Source organism: Dioscorea cayenensis, chromosome 10, assembly GCF_009730915.1.
Source record: "Dioscorea cayenensis subsp. rotundata cultivar TDr96_F1 chromosome 10, TDr96_F1_v2_PseudoChromosome.rev07_lg8_w22 25.fasta, whole genome shotgun sequence".
NCBI classification, from domain to species: Eukaryota; Viridiplantae; Streptophyta; class Magnoliopsida; order Dioscoreales; family Dioscoreaceae; genus Dioscorea; species Dioscorea cayenensis.
Window position 1 is genome coordinate 22,166,591 of NC_052480.1, and position 20,369 is coordinate 22,186,959.

At 31.0% G+C, this 20,369-nt stretch overlaps 1 protein-coding gene across 1 annotated transcript; it reads right to left on the minus strand.

The window, feature by feature from the left end:
- Positions 1 to 6,796: 6,796 nt before the first annotated feature.
- LOC120270428 (protein MICRORCHIDIA 7-like) lies at positions 6,797 to 18,744 on the minus strand. The gene is made up of 21 exons (XM_039277435.1): positions 18,340 to 18,744; positions 17,336 to 17,410; positions 16,956 to 16,990; positions 16,794 to 16,872; positions 16,116 to 16,208; positions 15,929 to 16,011; positions 15,059 to 15,136; positions 14,273 to 14,401; positions 12,149 to 12,247; positions 11,858 to 11,959; positions 10,987 to 11,148; positions 10,798 to 10,893; positions 10,150 to 10,201; positions 9,955 to 10,066; positions 9,765 to 9,835; positions 9,571 to 9,618; positions 9,152 to 9,489; positions 8,037 to 8,134; positions 7,881 to 7,956; positions 7,087 to 7,209; positions 6,797 to 6,934 (listed from the first exon to the last, which is right to left on the minus strand). The coding sequence occupies exons 1-21, from the start codon at positions 18,683 to 18,685 to the stop codon at positions 6,893 to 6,895; spliced, it is 2,337 nt and encodes a 778-aa protein (XP_039133369.1). The 5' UTR covers positions 18,686 to 18,744; the 3' UTR covers positions 6,797 to 6,892.
- Between the last annotated feature and the right edge of the window lie 1,625 nt (positions 18,745 to 20,369).

Here is a 20,369-nt window from a genome sequence, read left to right on the forward strand (position 1 = left end):
AACTTAAGCATCCATTGGTGACCGTGGCGGTGAGGATTTTCTTTGCTTTGTCTTTGGTGGCTCATTAAATGTGGTGGAGACAGTCTTTGATTTGTGATCAAAACTGACTGTGTAATTTTAGCTCATTTTCACACTGTTTCCTACTCAGTTTTCACTCTGGATTCTTCAAACACGTCTCTACATATATCCTCTTTCCATTTTACTCTTGCACTCTTATTTGTTTTCTTAATCCTCACTCACTCTCCATCCTTCTACTTCTTTCCCATTATTTTATTTATTTATTATTATTATTATTATTTTTTGAAGGTTGCATTATTTGGCTTAGATGTGGTTTAGGGAGAGCGTGCTTGTGCATGCACATAAATGAGGAGGGTGTGTGCGCACACATGGGAGGATTAATTTATTATGTCTTTCTTTTTAAATATGTAAAGTGTATAAATATGTTTTGAATTTTATTTCATTAACGATATTGCTATTATTGCATGTATTTTTAGTTTTAGAAGATGTATACAATATTTTCAGACCTGGTCTATTGATATATTGAAGTTGAGGGGTTATAGGATAAGGGTTCAATTGGTGATCAATTTGGGTTGAACTGGGATCAGTAATGTAATACAAAAAAATATATCAATAATAAAAATATAAAATATAATTGCAATAATATAAAAAAAATACAATTAGTTAAATTTAATATTTAAATGCATATCAAGATCAATTAGATACATATCAATAATAATAAAAAAAATAGTTCAAGAACATATTCAAATAATAACTACAATTATTTAAGCATTCAAATACAACTAGCATGAGGTAAACCCATGAACATTTATTAACACTCAAATCAATATAACTAATAGGGCGGTCGCGCTTACGCTGCGGGTATATGTAAATTTATAAATAGTTGGTTTTGTAAATATATAAATAAATTTTTTTATAAATTAAATAACTTGGAGAGTTCTATAGTAAAATTAAAGATCGTCTTTTAATTGGGGTATTTTGACTTTTAGATTTTTTTAAGCAAATGGTAATGAACATTTATTACCACTCAAGGTGATTGACGCTATGTCATAAGCTATTGTTGCTTCTTCCGATGTATCAAATGTGTCTAACCAGTGTCTCGTCCTAGTATAAGGGTTTCTAAACTCCGCTACATAACGTCCCCATGGTCTCCTTCGTACTCCTAAGTACTCTGTCGATGCTCTAGATCATCTTCTATTGTGAGGATGAAAGATGGTGCATTGTAAATCAGCCATGTCCATAGATGCGGTATGATAATTGTTGCAAGAGTGTTTAGTAACCTTTGTTTATATATAATTACATGCAATCATATATGTATATATATATATATATAGAGGTTGCATCCTCTGTCAACGTTCACAGAAACGTAATCTGTGAACGTTGATATGGGCCGTTGGATTGAAATCCAGCGGTACGCTGATACGTGAGCGAAAGTAACACTGCACTATTCATAAGCACGTGAAAAAGTGGGATGCACGAGATGTTTTTGATCCGAACTGGGTCCCAATTAATCTCAAAGACAAAGAATCGAATCAATCACAGCCCATCCAACCCTATAAAAATATCATGATCATCTCTGCGGACGACTCTACGAACGTCCGCAGATGATGTTTAGCCATATATATATATATAGTTTGGAGGAAGAATTGAGTTAGGTTTTTGTAAAGTAAGGTAGGTGTTGTTGGCCTGGTTTACGGCGGTTAATGTAAGCGTTCTTAGATTTGAAATCTAGGGGCGTCCTTAGATTACGAATCCATATATATATATATACATATATATAAAGGCTATTATTATTATTATTATTATTATTATTATATAAATCTTAAACTTTTAGTTTATAAATTATTGCTATTTTACTTTCGTTAAGAGCGTGGCATTAATATTATATTTTAAATATGTAATTCATATGTATGATTTAATGATAAAACTATAAATTAAAAAAAACCTCATTTTATATAATACATATATAAATTTATTATTAGATATTATTAAAAAAAACAATGGTCATAAATAATAATACATTATATTTTAAATAAAAAATTTAAAAAATAACAAAGAAACAATTGATGACAATTTATCTTAGAAATGGCTAATACATATTCCATTAATCAATTTTTTTCACTTTGAAAAATAAGCATACCAAAGAAAAAATTTATAACAATATCTACTACGTAACAGTGATATTTAGATTTTTTTTTCAATATATAAATAGCTTATTGTTAATGTTATAGAATTTTAATATATATATAATCAGATATAATAAAAGAAAATTTTTTTAAAAAATTTTACACATATCTGGCTATTGTTGAAGTTGGTTGCATGAGAAATCTTCAACTCTGTGTGTGTATATATAAAGAATTTAATTGTTTTAAAGATATTGTTAAATAAAAGAAATTAAACTGTTTACTCACGGGCTTAATTGTATGCTTAATAATTTATATAGGTTTTGACTTTTTTTAACAATCAATGCATTTATGCATTGATTGTTAGAATGATCCATTTGGTTAAATTTCTTTGCATGTGAGTAACAGTGCATGCATTAAATAAAAGTTGTATAAAGCTAACTGATTTGAAAGCATGCCTTTATTTGCATTGAAGAACGGTCTTTATTTGCACGAATTTCTATGGTTGAACTTTATGCACAAAAAGCTTTATTTTCTAGATAGGGATTCCAAGAAGCCTATCATTTCATTGCACTGACCCATCTTCTTTTAATAAAAATACTACCATTGTCTTGAACCAACTTAAGAAAAGAAATGAAAGGCAGCATTTGCAAGTTGCAAAAGCCCACATTCATAGATAATTAGTTAAACTAATTAATACTTTCATGAGCGGCTGTAATTATTATAATTTACGTTATCAATTTAATCTAATTATATATTTTTTTATCTTGATAGTTTTTATTCTTACAAGACATTAACTGTATGTTTAAAGGGGTTTCGAATAGTGCTCCATATAATACTATTCTGTATTGACATGTATTTTGAAAGCTTAAAAGTAAAGCCATTGATTATTCTTTGTATCTACAAATATTGAATGAAACCAAAATTAATAAAGAACTTAACATCTTTGTGAGCATCAGCCACCATTATATCACATAGCCATATGTTTAATTAACTAATTTATAAATTTTTTAAAAATGTAAATATTTATTACACCCAACAAACTTTACTGTTTAAGAAAAATTTGCACATATCATTTAATTTTATAGCTATCACATTAATCTTAATTAATCAATGCTTATATCATTCATTGAAGCAAATATCAATATCATGTTTTTTTTTTATATTTATATTTTTATTTATTTTGATTTTTTCATTATTTGTGTTGTTGAGTTATCAAGAATAACGTCTAGTGATGAAGTTTTGTAATGTTATTTTTTTAAATATTCGGAAGAAAATGAGCTTCATTAGAAGAGCAATAGGAAAATTTTCTATTTTTTATATTCTCTAAGGAAACAACACTTTGTATAAATTTATTTTTTAAATATTAAAAATTATCTATGATTTAAAAATGAAATAAATTATTGTGTTCCAAAAATAATTCAATTACATAGAAAAAATAATCAATTAATTACTATATATTATTGAGGAAAATTTAAAATATTCATGAAAATTGATTAGTTTAGAAAATTCTCCCACTTGAATAATGTTTCAAATGTTAATTAAAATTTTGAAACATGTTTGAATAGACAATTAAAAATTTATAAAAAAAACTTTGATGTTATTGAAAATCAATATCAATATGCCATTATTTCAAAAGAATTTAACCGTCTTATTTTTATCTTTTAATTTATTCAAGAAACAATATTGAAATTATTAAAAAAAAAATAATATGAGTAAATTGTGGATAAGCACATGTGATGTGTTTTGGCATTAATTTTTTTTTTATCTATTTATTATTTATCCATGTTCACGTTCTTCAAACTTTAAAAATTATTTATAATTATTATCGAAACAGAGGAAAAATTATTTTTTTAAAATTATATTTATTTTCTATATCAGTACATCTTTTTATATTGATAATCATTAAAAAAAAATAAAATTTATTTAAGTTGTTTAAACATAGGTTTTAAAAGAGAATTATTTTTTTAACAAAAAAAGCAAGATTTATAATTATAAAATTTAAAATAATTTCAATTTTCTTTAAGACAATAAAAATTTAAATAAATTTGAGAAATTTTAAGATTTTATAAGGAATGAAAATAAACTTGTAATTTCAGGGAAAAAAATAATAAAAACGGAAATAAGTTTTCAAATTTTTTTAAAATTAAAAAAATGAAATTCTTATTTATTAATTTTATATATGATCTTTTTTTAATGTATATTAAAAAGGGTAACTATTTAAAAAGATTAAAGAAAAATCAAATAAATAAATAAAGAAATAAAAAGCTAGTATAACAACACACAAATTCTAATTTTGAAAGTAGTATTTGAGATAGAGAGATCTGTTAATGTTTTTAAAAAATAAATTATTAAAAACTGCTATCTATTTTTTATTATATATATGGGTTATAATATATATATATATATAAATTTATTTAGTTTTCTTTTCTTCCCATGGGCACTCTTAGCACTTCAAAATATAAATTAATTTTACTAATTATTATAATTTACATTATCAATTTAATCTAATTATCAATTTAATATAATTTTACTAATCTGTTTAAGTATATATATATATATATATATATTATCTTTCTAGCTTTATTTTTATAATGCTTTTCATGTATTTTAAACGGGATGTGGAACAACTCTTCACATAATACTATTGTTAATTACCATATATTTTGATATTTTAAAAGTAAACACTTTAATTATCTTATGTATCTACATATAAATAAAAAAAAGAAAATATCATGGGATAAAAATTTAAAATAAATAAATAAAAACTTTTCATTAGTTTCATTCACCTCCTTTGCATCTAAAAAGAGAGGGAAAAACAACTCAAACCTTGAATAAAAAATTTAAAGAGAAGATATTTAAATGGTAAAAACTGGCCTTTGTGATCTTTTTCTTTCCAATCTAGTACCTGTCAACAAAAATAAAACAATAAAATAAAATATAAAATGAAAATTTCATGGGGAGAAAGGCAAATCAACAAAAAAAAAAAATTGAACTGAAATGGTACTGTTTCTAGTTTTTTTTCTCTATTATCTTACCCCTGTGAAGAAAACCATAAACAAAAATTTTAAAATAAAATTTTAAAATAAACAATATCTTTCTTTGTAGTATTTTTTCCCCCTAATCTTGTACCTATAAAATAAACCTTCAACGGAGAATTAAAACACAAAATCAATTATATTTGAATAAACCATTCGAAATAATTTACCCTCAGAACCCAAATCACAATACTTTTGAGTTAAAACCAATCCACATCCAGTTAGGAACGGTCGGAACACGTAGGTTGTGTTGATATTAACAGTTATCGGTGATGGTGATGTCAACGGCGACTCTTGCGGCAGATTTGTTATGATGCGGTGAGATCGGCACCGCAGTAGTGACCGGAGAAGGAAAGGAGATCTGGCGGTGCAGGCAGGCCGGTGGGAAGATGAGAGCGGTAGATCTGGTGGAAGATCCGGTGCGATGTGGTTAGATCCACTAGTAGCGACCGGAGGAGGAAAAGGGCGGGCGTAGAGGAGGAAGGGAAAAAAAAGGGCAGGTAGCACATCTGGTGCCGGATGATAGATTTAGCGGAAATTTTGGTGTGGCACGGTGAGATCCAGCAATGGTGACCGAAGTTGGGAAAGGGCTGCCGGAGAGGAGGCCTGAGCGAGGAGATTTGGCTCGGGTAGATTTTTTTTTCACAAGCTAGAGAGGAAGAAGGGAAAAGAAAGAATAGAGAGGGAAAGTGTGGAATTCATTATGTACAGTTGGAGAGGTCTATAAAGAAAGGGGGAAAAACAAAGCTAAACTCTGGAATTTAATTTTTGAATAATATAAAAAATTGAATATAAACAATAATGGTGGAAAAATAAAATCTCGATTTTCTAAAATATTCTGTAAGAAATTATGATTGCTTTTCCTACGGCCCATCAAACCCTTATTTTAAGCTAATCACGTGTCAATTATTCAAATTATAAGGGATAGAATTAATATATAGTATAGATTATTTCTTAAGGGAAAAATTATCATTTTCCTTTAAAACTACAACAATGTTTTAATTTAATGAAAGAATGTCACAAAGTCTTGGTCCAGTTTTACTAAAATTGGTTCAAAAAGTAACAGCCAATTTTAGACTTGATTCTGGGTATTTCTGGTTAGATAAACCAGGCCAGTCCAGATATGTATCTGATGTAAATGACCGGTAAGGAAGATTGACAAAAAGATGGATTTATTATTGATTAGATTAGCTTGGGTTTTAAAGGACCTATTTGGATAAGCCAAAATTATGACATAACCTAGTATAATATATCATAATTTAATATTTTTTAATAATTATATTATATTGGTTATTTGAGTACTTAATTTAATTTTGAGCAAATTTGATTTTGACATAATATACATATATATATATATATATTTATTGGTTTGCCCAAGAAACCTGGATCTTATTATAAAAAAAAAATTCAAAATTAATTAATGGTTAAAAAGAAAACAAGCTAAACCCAATTAATATAGATATAAATACTGACATGTACGTATATACAACCGTGTATTGGGTCATTGTGTCCCTTGCCCGGTCAAACCAAAATTAATATGTGGGTAAATACCAACCTGATCCATGAGTCAACACTACCAAAGACTTGCACTTTGTACAATAATCAATGACCAGTAAAAATAACCAAAAATAAGATACCCCCCTCATTAATCCCCAAAGCAATTGCAGCAGCACAAAGATTTAACAAAATTCTATTCAGCAGAAAATTATTCAGCTACATCTGATTTTGCAATTTCTGAATATCTGCCTGCGCATCCTGCAGTCAGAACAAAAATAATAGAAATAATAAACATATTTGTCGTCGTTAAGCAATCTTATACATGTATGTTTTTAATCTTCATAAAAATATGGGGAAATGATGAGAATAAAAATGTCAGGGGCATGTGGATTGAAGTAGAGGATTCTCACTTTTAACTTCTTCCTCAAATTTTCTTCTTCTTTGTCACGACGAACCCTTTCTTCTGAAAATATATCTATTAATGCCTCTTGTTCTTTGTTTAGCTCTTCTAGTTTTTTCTCGGCTGCTTCTAACTGGTGAAAAGAGCAAGTGTTATCATCAGTAAAATCAGTTAGAAAGATACAATATTTGGTGAAAACGATAGAAAGATATATCAGTTGTTTTTTTCTAAAGGTGATTGAATAACAGAAGCAGCGAACTATTTTTGGAATACTGAAATTTTATTAAGGAAAACAAAAAAAAAAACAAAAAATCAAAGACAAACACTGGAAACAGAGAACACAAGATTTCTATCTTGAAGCATATACTCATCTTGCGCAACATGGAAAAAAGTCATAAGATTGTTTGTGTAATAGAAAACAAAGCATCATGGAAGGGAAAAGCATTGAACATGTCTTTGGAATGATCAAATTTACAGTAAAGAAACAATTAGAAAAACATCAAAGACAACAATGGAAAAGAAGAGTGTACACAGGGCACAATAGGATTTCTGTTTGGAGCATATTTTCATATTGTGCAACATGAAAAGTTTTATAAGATTGTTGCACAATAGAAAACCAAACATGATGGGAGGAAGACAACAATGGAAAAGACAACATAATTTCATATTTGAAGCATATACTCATGTTAATCGATATAAAAGGTCCTATAAGGTAGTTGTGCAACAAAAAACCAAACATGATGCAACATATAACCAAACATGATTATATTAAACAAAAAGAAAGTAGAATAGAGTCACACTCACTTGCTCAGCCAAAGATTTATTCTTGTCCTTCTCATTCTGTAAATCAATTGCCATTGATTCCTCCATTTTCCGTAATCTACAATAGTTAAAATATTTGAATCAGCTAAAGTATCAGTAGAACATTGACGACGGTTCTCAGATATCACAAGATAAAACCTTTCTTTCAGATCTTTATTTTCAGCTTTCAACTGTTCGAGACTTAATTCGGCTTCCTCCTGTCTAGATCCATTTACATCACATGCAATGCTCGTGGTCTGCCAGTTTGATAAAAGTGAATGAGATAGACTGAATTATAAAGAACATTGAACTGCAGAAGCTGACAATAATGTATAAGTTAATGCCTATTGAAGCAAAAGGATTTAACAAGGACTACACATAAGATTGAGTTCACAAGTGTTCTCAGCCTTTCCAAGACCAAAACCTTACCCTTCACAATATGATAACCTCACATTTGATAAGTTAGTATGGTATATGAATACATAAGTTTGGGTATTGCATCCCGTAAGCTTAGACTTTTGAATTAAATCGAGTCTATATAATGTGTTTGGTTTGCATAACATGGAATCGTAGCTCGTGTAATTGTTCCGTTTCCAATGTGGCTAGCTAAAATAGATAATGTGTCAAAGGAGGCACATGAGAGTAACTAATAGACCCACATTGGTCTAGATTAGTTTAGTTAAGTCTCTCATGCTATAAGCTTAAGCTAATGGTTTGAACCGAGTCTAGATAATTTGCTTGATTAGTATCTAACAAGCGGAAGATGAGGATTTCAAGTATATAACAAAGAGGACCTAGGACAGAAAGCATAATTCTAGATGGAAAACACAACAAAAATTATACTAATGATGACAGAAAACTCAACCAAACCATATGAGGACCTGATAGGACTTTTAAGAAAACTTTCCATTGAAGTAAAAGTAATAAAGGCTATCTATACACAAAACCTAAATCCAGTGTAAAGACATACCCAAGGAAGAAGCCTGATACATACAAAGCTGAGGGAAAAGAAACTTTATTGCCCTCGGCAATAAAAGGGGGCATCACAAGAAAATTATGCATATACTCAACCATATTCAACCTAACTATAGCTAACAACTTCGAAGATATAACAATTGAACTAAAATTTTAAATGAAATTTAAACATCTGCTTTTGCGTCTCGACTTGAATTCTTAGTGCATACATTTTCAAAACCCAACATTCTGGCTTGAGGTTCAAAAGATGCCCAAGAAGATTATAAGAAGTGTATAAAAACTGAAATAGCTGAGCACACCTTTGATTGTAATCTGGTAGTCATTTTGTCAGCTGTCACATCTCCTCCACCCTTAGTGGGAGAAGGGGAAGACAAGGATGGACAAACACCGTCTTTTGTGACAGACTTCTGAGCAACTGCAGCCTTATCACCACATCCATTTACTGCTCTGTCAGAGGGAATACATTCATCCTCAGAGTCACTTTCTTCACTATCGGGCATTATTCTGTTCAATGCCGACCTTCTAGAAGAATTCTTTCCAGACTTCTGAGAAGTTCTTTCATTTGCAACGCCCAAAGTCTCATCTTTATGATTTCTATTTTTAATAGATCCAATAGCTGAAGTACTGTTTTTTGAGCCTGATTAAGGTATGCTAGACCATTGAATCCAACTGAAGAGTATTCACTATAAAAAAGAAATCCAATGGCTGGAAAAAATACCTTTTCCAGAACGCCGAGCTGATGGTTGATAGGCTTCAGGTGAGCTCTCTGACACGAATAAATAGATAAAAGAAAAAAATTAGCATGGTAAATGGCATGCACACAGGAGCTTCTTTATCAATAAAGTCACATCAAGATTAATAGAAGAGAAAAAAAAGCACAAAACGGGGGTGTGAATAAAGTAAATGGAATACCCTTATCCTCTGACTCAATAAGTTTCTTGTTTCTTCTTGGAGCATAGCCAATTTTATGACACTTGGTTGACCTAAAAGCAAAAATAACAAAAATTTAGAGAAAAAAATAATTCACTCAAATAATAAAATTATTACTATTTTCTTCACACCAGCCAACAGGCATGGCAATCATATAGACGATAACACGTACCAGTATGTTTTTTGCATCTGAACTAAACGTGCTTCAAGCCTTGAGAGCACTATTGTCCTTTCAAAATCTTGTTTATCATGTGCTGGCTCAACAAAATTAGCCTCCAATGAACCTGCAACAATTTTGTACCACGTACTCAAATTCACGTAATATAACAGATCTAATTCAAATTTAATCATTAGAGAGCTAAAATACCTATTACTCCACGGCCATCACTTCCTGGTGGATTCCAGACCCTCCAAAATGGCTGACAGGTACAATAAAATTTTAGCAGCAGAACCTAATAAACTGACCAAACAGCTAAACCTGAAAAGATCCAAGGCTGAATGCATGCAAGGCAAAGAAAGAGCTAAAAAGTTCTGAAGAAACCAGAGTTGTAGGTTTGTTATGAACATAAGAGATAAAAAATTAGTGGAACCCTATTCAATTTTAGAACATCAGTCGAAGCATTACAAAAATGGAGGCATTTGGATTTATATAAAAATCATATATTTTGTAACTGGTACATCCTGAATCTAAAATAGTAATGTTTTTCTCGAAAACTGGTGTGCATGGAAGAGCTTGTGCAACTAAACAGCATCTAAATTATGCTGTGAGTGCACATGGCCCTAGACTAGTACATGGGGAAATGTTCATGAAAAGTTAATAGCTGCTAACCACGCAATTCTCTCCTTCCTAATCAATACTTGTTAAATGCTTTGTTTAATTTCCACAGCACATGATAAGGATCAGAAACCATAAACCTCCCAATCAAATTATTAAAATATTCTTTGAAGCAAAAATAGATAAAATAAACCTATATAGGATATCATATTCAAAAAACATTAAAGAGAAAAGCCACACCTTGATCAATCTATTTTTGTGGTAGACATTAAATCCTTGGACATCAATATGGTGTTCGGCATCTTTGACAAAGCCCATGGTCACAACTGCAACCATCTACCACAGAAAATGCACAATTAGTCTTTAGGTAGTCCACATTCAAGAGCCAGTTAGTTCAGTTCAAACTAAGAGACATGTATAATGAATTACATTTGGATCCTTGTGAACACCATCTGCACTTGGCTGTGGCCTGTAGGTAACCTCTTCCTTCATCATCATGTCAGTGACAATATTGTGATGTTCAATCTCTTTGCCACGCAAAATCATTCTGAAGCCTCGAGGAAGTCGAAGATAAAGCATTGATGCATAGCTCTGACAAAGGACAATTGAACAGCTAAATATAAGAGATGACACATAATCACATCAAAGGATAACTACACTCCAGACATGTGGAAGATAGCCGGTGAAGCAAGATGAGAGAATGAGGCAATGCAAAAAAATAATAATCAGAATTTTCCCAAACACAGACAAGCAACTAAAAGAATTGAATGGTTCCCATCATACTAATCATATACAGGAAAATGTAATCTTCCTTAACAAGATAAAATGAGCATCCTGCACTTGTTCAAAAGCAACAAAACCTTAACTTCCAATACACTCACCACGTTTGTTATAACTAATACAGTACAGAATCTTTTGCATATAAAAGTGCTCATAACATCATGGTTGATGTAACACAGTAAAACTCTAAGATGTAAATGGAAGCCTATACAGAAAGGAAAAAGGCAACAATAATGCAAACAGCATTTCATGTTAAACATTGATAAAATCAAACGATGATTTAACCAACAAGGAAATAATAGGAAATAACTGTGTCACACAAGTCATACTATAGTACAAAAAGGAAAAAGCTGGGATATAGATCAGAAAAAAAGTGAGGGAACAGTTTTTAACTATCAAATGAAAGCCATAAATCACTCAAAGCAATCAATACAATGAATATAAGAATCTAAAAAAAATGAATTATTCTTATTTCCTAAAATGTAATTTATATGATGATAAATAGAAGTGCAGAGGGTACCCTAAGAGAATGCCGATATGTTAGGAAATGCCTAGAGTTGGGAAATTGTTTAGCCATTTGAATCTTATTCTCATCCCTGTTGACCCCTCTAACTTGAATATCCTGCCATGGAAAAAAATCAATAAAGCTCAACATAATTGATTCAAAAAAGAAACACAAAGAAAGTAGAAGATGAGCATAGATTATAATGTAACTCAGACAAACAACAATAGTTATCAATATCACACCAATCAACCATAACACAAGACAGAAGCACACAGCAATCACTACTGCAAGATGACAGAAACTTACATGTTGGTCAGCATCAAAATCAAGCTCTAGCTTCCCTTGATCATCTTCCCATAAATTATATATGACCACTCGAGTCCCATGATCTTTCATCTTGCTAAACTGCAAGGCACCAAAGTTAAAAATAGATATTACTCATATATATGATAAAAACACACGCACATAGAGAGAGAGAGAGAGAGAGAGAGAAACATTTGATTTTCAGTGACATTTCAAAATGCTACGGAGTGCAATAATGACAATTAGGAGACAGACAAAGGATTAGGAGTAAGCTTCATGATAGGATTTTATAAATGCTATTTGTCCAAGTTAGGTCCACCAAATAGGCTTCCCAATTATTTTCAAGTTCTTCACGAGAACCAAGTGGAAGATGTTGCATAACTTTAGAAGAAATTTATATATTAAGATAGTTGATGGAGATATGTAAAAATTAGAAAGATTTGCACTTGATTTTTATTGATCTAAAAAAAATATGATAAGGTACCTAGGGAAGCCCATTGGTGGGTTTTACAAAAGAAAGAGGTTACTACTAGATAAGCAGACCGAATGAAAGATGTATATGACAGCTATTTCATTAGCATTAAAGCTGTAGGGGAGAGATTAGAGAGTTCCGTTACTATAAGTCTACATCAAGGTTCAATATTAAGTCCTTACCTGCTTGCTTGTTATGGATGAACCGACTAAGTATATTACTTTACTACATTCAAGATCAGATTTCTTGGTATATGCTTTTTGCCTATGATATAGTCATCGTTGATGAAAGTAAAGAAAGTGTCAACTTAAAGTTGAATATATGGGGGAATACTTTAGAAACAAAGGAATTCAAGTATGGTCAAGACAAAATATCTAAATTGTAGTTTCAATAATAAGGCGAGTAGAAAGGAGGGAAAAGATAGAATAGGAGAGTAGAGGTTTTTAATACCCAAACTCAATAATCCAAGATAATAGGGAACTTATAGGAAATGTCATAAACAAAATTAAGATTAAGATGAGTTGGATAAAATGGAGGAGAGCTTTTGGAGTTTGATGTGATCATAAAATTTCCTAGATTGAAAGGTTAGTTTTATAAAACAGTTGTTACGCCAGATATGATGTAGATCAAAATGTTGGATGGTTAAAAACTAGCATACTCAAAAATGTTGAGATGGATGCCATGCATTAACAAGAAAAACTAATTAATGAAAGAATTTATTCGAAATAGATTGGAATGACACATATTCCTAACAAGTTAAGAGAGAATCGATTAAAATGGTATTGACATATTTTTAGACGACTAGTAAATGCCCCATAAGAAAATTAGAAGACCTTTAGGTGGAGAGACATAGAAGTGGAAGCGGTGGATCTAAAAATTATTTAGCAAAAACTTTATAAAATGATATGTTTAAGCTTGGTTTATCTAGTCTTTTGGCTCTTGATAAACCAATGTGGAAGTGAAGGATTCATGCAGCTAGTCCCAGTAGTTGAAACTAATGGTTTGTTATTGTTGTTAACAGAATGCCCAATTCAAAAATTGCAAACAAGTAGTAGACTTCAAGGTTATGCATAGGATAAAATAAAGTGCCCAAAATACATCAACAAAGTTTGAAACTTAGACATCATGACGCATCATCAGGCCTCAAAGTATACTTGGGTGATTAAACATTTTTTTCTTAAAAAAAGCCATGATGAAATCAGAGCAAGATGTGTATACTCATCCACTTTGAAAGAGTTGAATGTACACTACAACTAGTGAAAGTGCCATCCAGCAAAGCAACTACTTATTTGCATAGGGAAGTATTAAGGAAGACATCAGTAAGATGAAAAGAAGCAAACAAACAAATCCCAATAAAATAAACAGTAGAGCACTGCTAAGGATCCAAAAGTCACTTCAAAAGTGCCATCCAGCAAAGCAACTACTTATTTGCATAGGAAAATATTAAGGAAGACATCAGTAAGATGAGAAGAAGCAAACAAACAAATCCCAATAAAAGAACAGTAGAGCACTGCTAAGGATCCAAACGTCACTTCGAAGTTATGCAATACATGGATGAGAAGAAGAAGATGCCAGAGAAGAGTTCTATTTTGACATTATCCAGTGGTTTATGTTTAAATAACCATCTAATCTAAACTAAGAAGAATAGGATCTACCTGCTGTAGAAGGTCAGCCTCACTTGAATATGGAGACCAATCAATGATTGTGTTTAGATTTGTATTCCAGTCAATGGAATAAGATGTTCTCATTCTCTTCCAAATCTGCCCTCCTTTTTTATAATCAAGCTGCAAGGAGATGAAGCGTTTAGAAGCGGTCTAGCAATTAAAATCTACCATGCTTGGTTACAAGGAAAAAAAAAAGTAAATAAAAAATTCAACCTCAGATAGGGAAATTTAAGAGGAAAGCACAGGTATGAATAAGCCAATATTTAATATCTCTATGTGGTGATAGATTTCTTGCACAACAGTGGAATCCATGCTAGTATGATATACCCAGTTATTTGTTTAAGATCTACAACTGCCCTTTTTGTTTTGGGGGAACAAATTACCTTATAAGTCACATGGTATGCAGAACATCCTACGGTAAATTGCCTCCAAATTCATTTGAGAGGAGAGAATGTGAAAACATGTGGGTTTCTCAGTTCCCATGGTAATTAAGAGAGTTGCGACTGCGAGTCTGTGACAACAGCTTACCATATGAATAGCACATGCGCATGGACAACAAAGAGTAATTCTTGTACATTGTAAAAAAAAAAAGGGTTTAAAGCTGCTAGGAGCTCCTGTACTTTAGCAGCAAGTGACTTATGGAAGGCATCTAAAAAGAGTGAAGAACCATAAAAAAAGCTCTATGGTCCAAAACAGCTTTGTCTTGTATCAAACTAGCCTATGTTACCCTCTTTCAACTAACGAAGCAAGATTTAAAGGATCTAAAAATAAACTTACCATTGGAACTACAATATCCTCTTTGCCCGTGTTCCTCAAATATGAATAGGACAGCAACCCAATGCTTTGTGTAGGGCTAAAGGAAATTTTCAGATCTGTAAGTATTAGTTATTTGAAGACAAGGCAAATAACAAGGCAATGCCAAAAATCAATATAGAACAATAACAAGTATAGCTACTCGAAAAATTCAACTCAAATATGTCATAATTATATATATATATATATATACATTAAGAGATAAAATTTATCCTATAAATGATTTTATAATGCTGAATTACTTGGTTAGCATAAGCAGCATAAAGTTAAAGAAAAATAACTAATCCAATGCACTCAATTAAAGATGAGCCAAGGTGAATCCACACTATATCTTACTAAATGATGGGAATAATTATGTGTAAAATAAATTGATAAATTAAAAAAATTAATAATAAGTACAAACACATATCCCATGTGGTCAAAGCCAAAATAAGAAAATCAATGTTTCCTATTAAATTAACTAATAGTCCTACGTCGATTAATTTGGTAAATATAGATCTAAATATTATAAGCCTGGGTCTCTCAATTTACAAGCTTTAAGTTTTTGGGTTAAATCATGCTCAAATAAGATGTTTTGTTTGCATTTAATATTTCCAATCCTAAATCAAATTTGAATAACACATAATGCACATTTCCAAACTCCAAAGAAAGAAATTAGCATGATATCATATTATCCAACACATCGTACAACCATCCAACATAAAGATATTATTTGAATATGCATAATTTGTGTGACCAAAGAGAACAACAACAACAATAACAACTAGTGAGAAAATTCATAACTAGTTATTGGTCAGTAAGGATGACAACATATAAAAAGAGAGAGAGACCTTTTTTTCCATCTCTTCCGCGACTCCGTGAAAACACTATCACATCTGCACCGAGTCTCATGGTGCTTGTTTTAAAGCCATTTCCATCTACAATGCATAACAAAAAGATAAATAATTATGAAAACAAATAAAATACCACTTAAGCTTTTGCACAATACATCATTGCACTCTAAATGACTAAATAAACTTACACTGCCCAATAGTATTTGCTATTTTGCTCTTTGCTGAGTAGCCTAGAGACATACAATGCCTCATCTTATCTGGATCCATGCCACCACCATTATCTACATGACAAATCAAAACAATCCTTTAACATAGAAGTAAGAATAATATCCTCTATAGCTAGCATAAGTAAGAGCACTAGCCTTACAAGGACCCTTTTCAACCATTTTATAGATATCTCATATCGTTTGAGTGTAAAATAATTGTTTGTCTAATGGTAACTAGCCATTCAAATTGCAAGCTCAAGAAACATGTTCAATGATATGTAAGCTATATAATATAAAAGACAGAGAATTAAAGAATGAACATGAGAACAACAAGAAAAAGGACAACAGAAGATGAGAACAAAATGGGAAATATGTTTATTACTAACATATGCATGCACTTTGCAACCTACCTTTACGTCATCCACAAAATGCACAAGAATATAAACATGCTTAAGAAATAATGAATATATTATAACATCATACATGAGGTTATGCAGAGTTCAAATATAAAACATGATAAACAATCATTAGCAACAAGAAAAAAATCAAGAATATGTTTTTCACATTTAAATTTTGAGCATTTATCAAACTATAAAACAGGAGGTGAAGAACAAGGAGCCAACTTTCACAATCGAGTCATATGAAGAGCAGACTCTATACCTTCAACAATCAACATCTTGCTTCCATCTTTTTTATTCTCCATCATGTCTATGTTGACATATGTAGCTCCATGGCAAGCCTGAAAGGGAAAAAAACGTCTATATCAAGGGGAAAAAATCAGACATATCTTGAATCACTCACGAATTAGAAAAACCAAGTCACCTCATCCAGAGCATTGTCCAGAAGTTCAGCCAAAGCTGTCCAATTGCAAGACAGAAAAAGAGTTAGCTAAAAGAACTTAACGTCAAGTGAACAAGTTCCATATTATGTATTACACACACAAATATATATAGTAGATTAAGCGCTTAAGGTAGATGGTCATAGAAGAGGTAGAGGTAGACCGAAAAAGTGTTTAGTAGAAACTTTACATAATGATATGTATGTTTTTGATTTATCTAATCTTTTGGCTTTTAATAGAACAATGTGGAAGGGAAAAATTCATGTAGTGGATCCCAAATATTTAGGACTACTGGCTTTTCCTGCTGCTGCTGTTGTATATAGCTCTCAGAACAATGTAGATATCAATGAGTTAAAAAAACTACCTCCAAGTGCCCACTTGTGACTGGTAGCATTTGAGTGTAGAAACTTCGGATGAACTCTCACATGATCCATGCCAACTACAGAAATAAGTTGATAGAGTTTAAGAATAAAAGCATGTGTAAAAAGGAATAAAGAAAAAAAATTAATATGCTGCCAAATGAGAAATAGGCATAAATGATAACACCGCCAAGAAGAATCTAGCTCTGCAGAACATATCACTTCAATGCAACCATTTTAAATACCAAATAACCAATTAAGTATCAATCAATCTGATAAAACTCGTCAAACACTACAAAGTAGCCAGAATTTGAAGGATTTCAATAACCACGAAGAGTAATCTAAAAATGTCAAAAATAGTAATTTATCAAGTATTTTCATAAAACTCATCAGATAAGCAAATAAGCATCAATCAATCTGACAAAACTCATCAAATTCTATATGGTAGCTAGAACTTGAACCATTTCAATAACCATGCACAGCAATGTAAAAAAGTGAAAAAATAGCAATTTATCAAGAGTCCTTCCCAGAGGATTATGGAAAGTTTTAAATGCATCACCCAGTATCGCAGTTAATTTTCTATTAAAAACAAATAATAGTGATGCCACTCAAAATTAATGAAACGTTGCCATGACGCTAAGCAGTTTTTAATGATACCTTGAACCAAAATCTAAACAATATCCTTGATCTCCTCCAGCATCAATTTTCAAGTATGTTAAAATCTTCAAATCATAGAAATTTTTCACAATAGCAAAAAAACCAATCACACAAAACAATATTTTCATCACTCCAACATAAGAATATTCCAAAAAGCAAAATAGTAAACTTTCTTCTAGGATTGAAGACCCTGTTCCTCTTTTCAACAAATCCATAGAAAGCATGCCAAAATAAATATATATATAAAATCCAACACCCCAGCATTGCCAATCCATTACTCCAAACCCCAAACATCAAAACAATCAACAAAAGAATCAAAGCAGAACGGTAAAAAAAGAACGATCAAAACTACCAGTGACCGACGTGGAATCAACAACGGGAACGTCTTCAAAATCCCCAGCCTTCCAGAACTGCCGACACCCCTTCCTCATCACCGAGTTGGCAACGCGGGGTTCCTCAAGAGGCAGAGGATCAAGAAACCCAAGAGGGAGCGCAGAGTCAGCCTTGGCCTTCTTAGCAAGCCCTCCAACAACGGAACCACTGTTAGAAACCCTAGTTCTCCCGGTCCCGCCTCCCACACCAACATCGGCGTCGGAATCGCTATCGCTGCTGCTCAACTCGATGACGGTGGACTTTATCACCACCGGCACGGCCACCTGCGGTTCGATGCGCTCGCGCTTCACGCCGGAGACCATCATCTTCGGCAAAGAGAGGAGTGATTCGGAGATGATTTCAATGGAAGTAGAGAACCAGAGAGAAAGAGAGCGAGAAGCCGTGTCCGAGGGCGAGATTTTATAGGTGGGCGGTTCTGTAACTTCTTTAATTAGATGAAAAATTAAGGGGGTATTTGCATAATTTTATACAATTATATTTATTCTTGTTTTAAGTGCAAGTGGGACTTATTTAATAAATTTACATAATTGTAGATAATAATTATATTTATTTTTGTTTTTAGTGCATAAGCTAGGGATATTTATGATTTTTTTTAATAAGGTGGGTTATTATTTATTTTACATATTAGATTTTGAATATATATATATAAATTTGGTCATTATGAGTAAATATGGGGTAAAAACCAAAAATAGCCTGCCATGGGCCACTTGGCAGGTTTGTGTTAAAAAAAAAAGTAATTAATATTATCCCTTTGTAGTGAGGTAAAAGAGAATATTAATTATAAAATAATTTCTTATATAAAATTTTAAGTTAGATATATATATATATTAACTTTTTTTTTATGATATAAAAAGTATCAAGCAATAAAAGAGGATGTGTTGCTTTAAAAGTAAATAAAATTTATATCAGCTATAAGATAAAGGATAAAATGGTTAATTAAAAAAAAGAAATTCAAATATTAAATACAATTTTTAAAATAAAAAATTTAAAGTAAACTAGATAAACATAAATAATTAAAAAAAACACAATATCTTAAACATAAATAATTCAAAATAGGTTTATCATAAATTTTAAATTCAAATGGTATAAATCTATAAATTCTAGAAAAATTATAAAACTTTATAGAACCTTATCTAAAATCTTAAAATTTTAAACCCAAATACTACAAAACCTTATATCAAAAATTTTAAAAACCAAAATTCTAAATACTAAACACTAAACCAAAACCCCGTTTAGTGGGCATGATGAAAATAATATGATATGATAAGTTATCTTATACTGCTACTATCCTTTGTTTGGTGTGCCAATATGTTATGATAGGCTAATTCTATTGGTCCACTTTAACCTGCCGAGCACATGATAACCCGATGCTTGGGATAAGAAGTTTGCCAACAACTAAACACTTATTTCATTACATAGGGTTTTTGGCATCGGAAGTGTAATTAAATTGTTTCTCGGTCTATTTGACCAAGTTATTTTTCTTTTAAATCTCTTTTTTATTATGTCTTATAAAAAAAAAAGTATAAACTATAATTTTTGAAAGTTGATGATATTGTAATCAATATATTTGTGGACATTATTTATAGGTTATTTATTTTTTAAAAATTTAATTGAAACTAATAAATCTATGGATAAATAAATCTTTATGGAAAAAATCCAAAAAAATCTATTTTTAAAAAAAGATATTAATTAAAAGGTAATTTTGTATATTTACATACCATCCATTCATATCATATCTTGTCACCACTCCGAACGTAAAATAAGATAACAAGATACTATTTAATGGCTTATTCGGTGCGCACCAAACGTAGGATATGATATGAGCTTATTATGCACATATCCTTTCCTATTTTTATCCAGTTCTTATATCATATCCTGTCCACCAAAAGGCATAATACTAAATCCTAAATACGAAGGCCTAAACTTAAATTATAAAGAGAAATTTAAGTATTTTTTTTTGGAAAAAAATAAAAATAAAAATAAAAAGAA

Excerpts from the sequence above, each read along its gene's own strand:
- LOC120270428 (XM_039277435.1), bottom strand. The coding sequence starts at position 18,685 with ATGATGGTCTCCGGCGTGAAGCGCGAGCGCATCGAACCGCAGGTGGCC. Across the intron at positions 14,402-15,058 it reads AGGATATTGTAGTTCCAATG|CTTGATTATAAAAAAGGAGG; the intron begins GTAAGTTTATTT and ends ATCTCCTTGCAG. Across the intron at positions 9,836-9,954 it reads CAGATGCAAAAAACATACTG|GTCAACCAAGTGTCATAAAA; the intron begins GTACGTGTTATC and ends TTTTGCTTTTAG.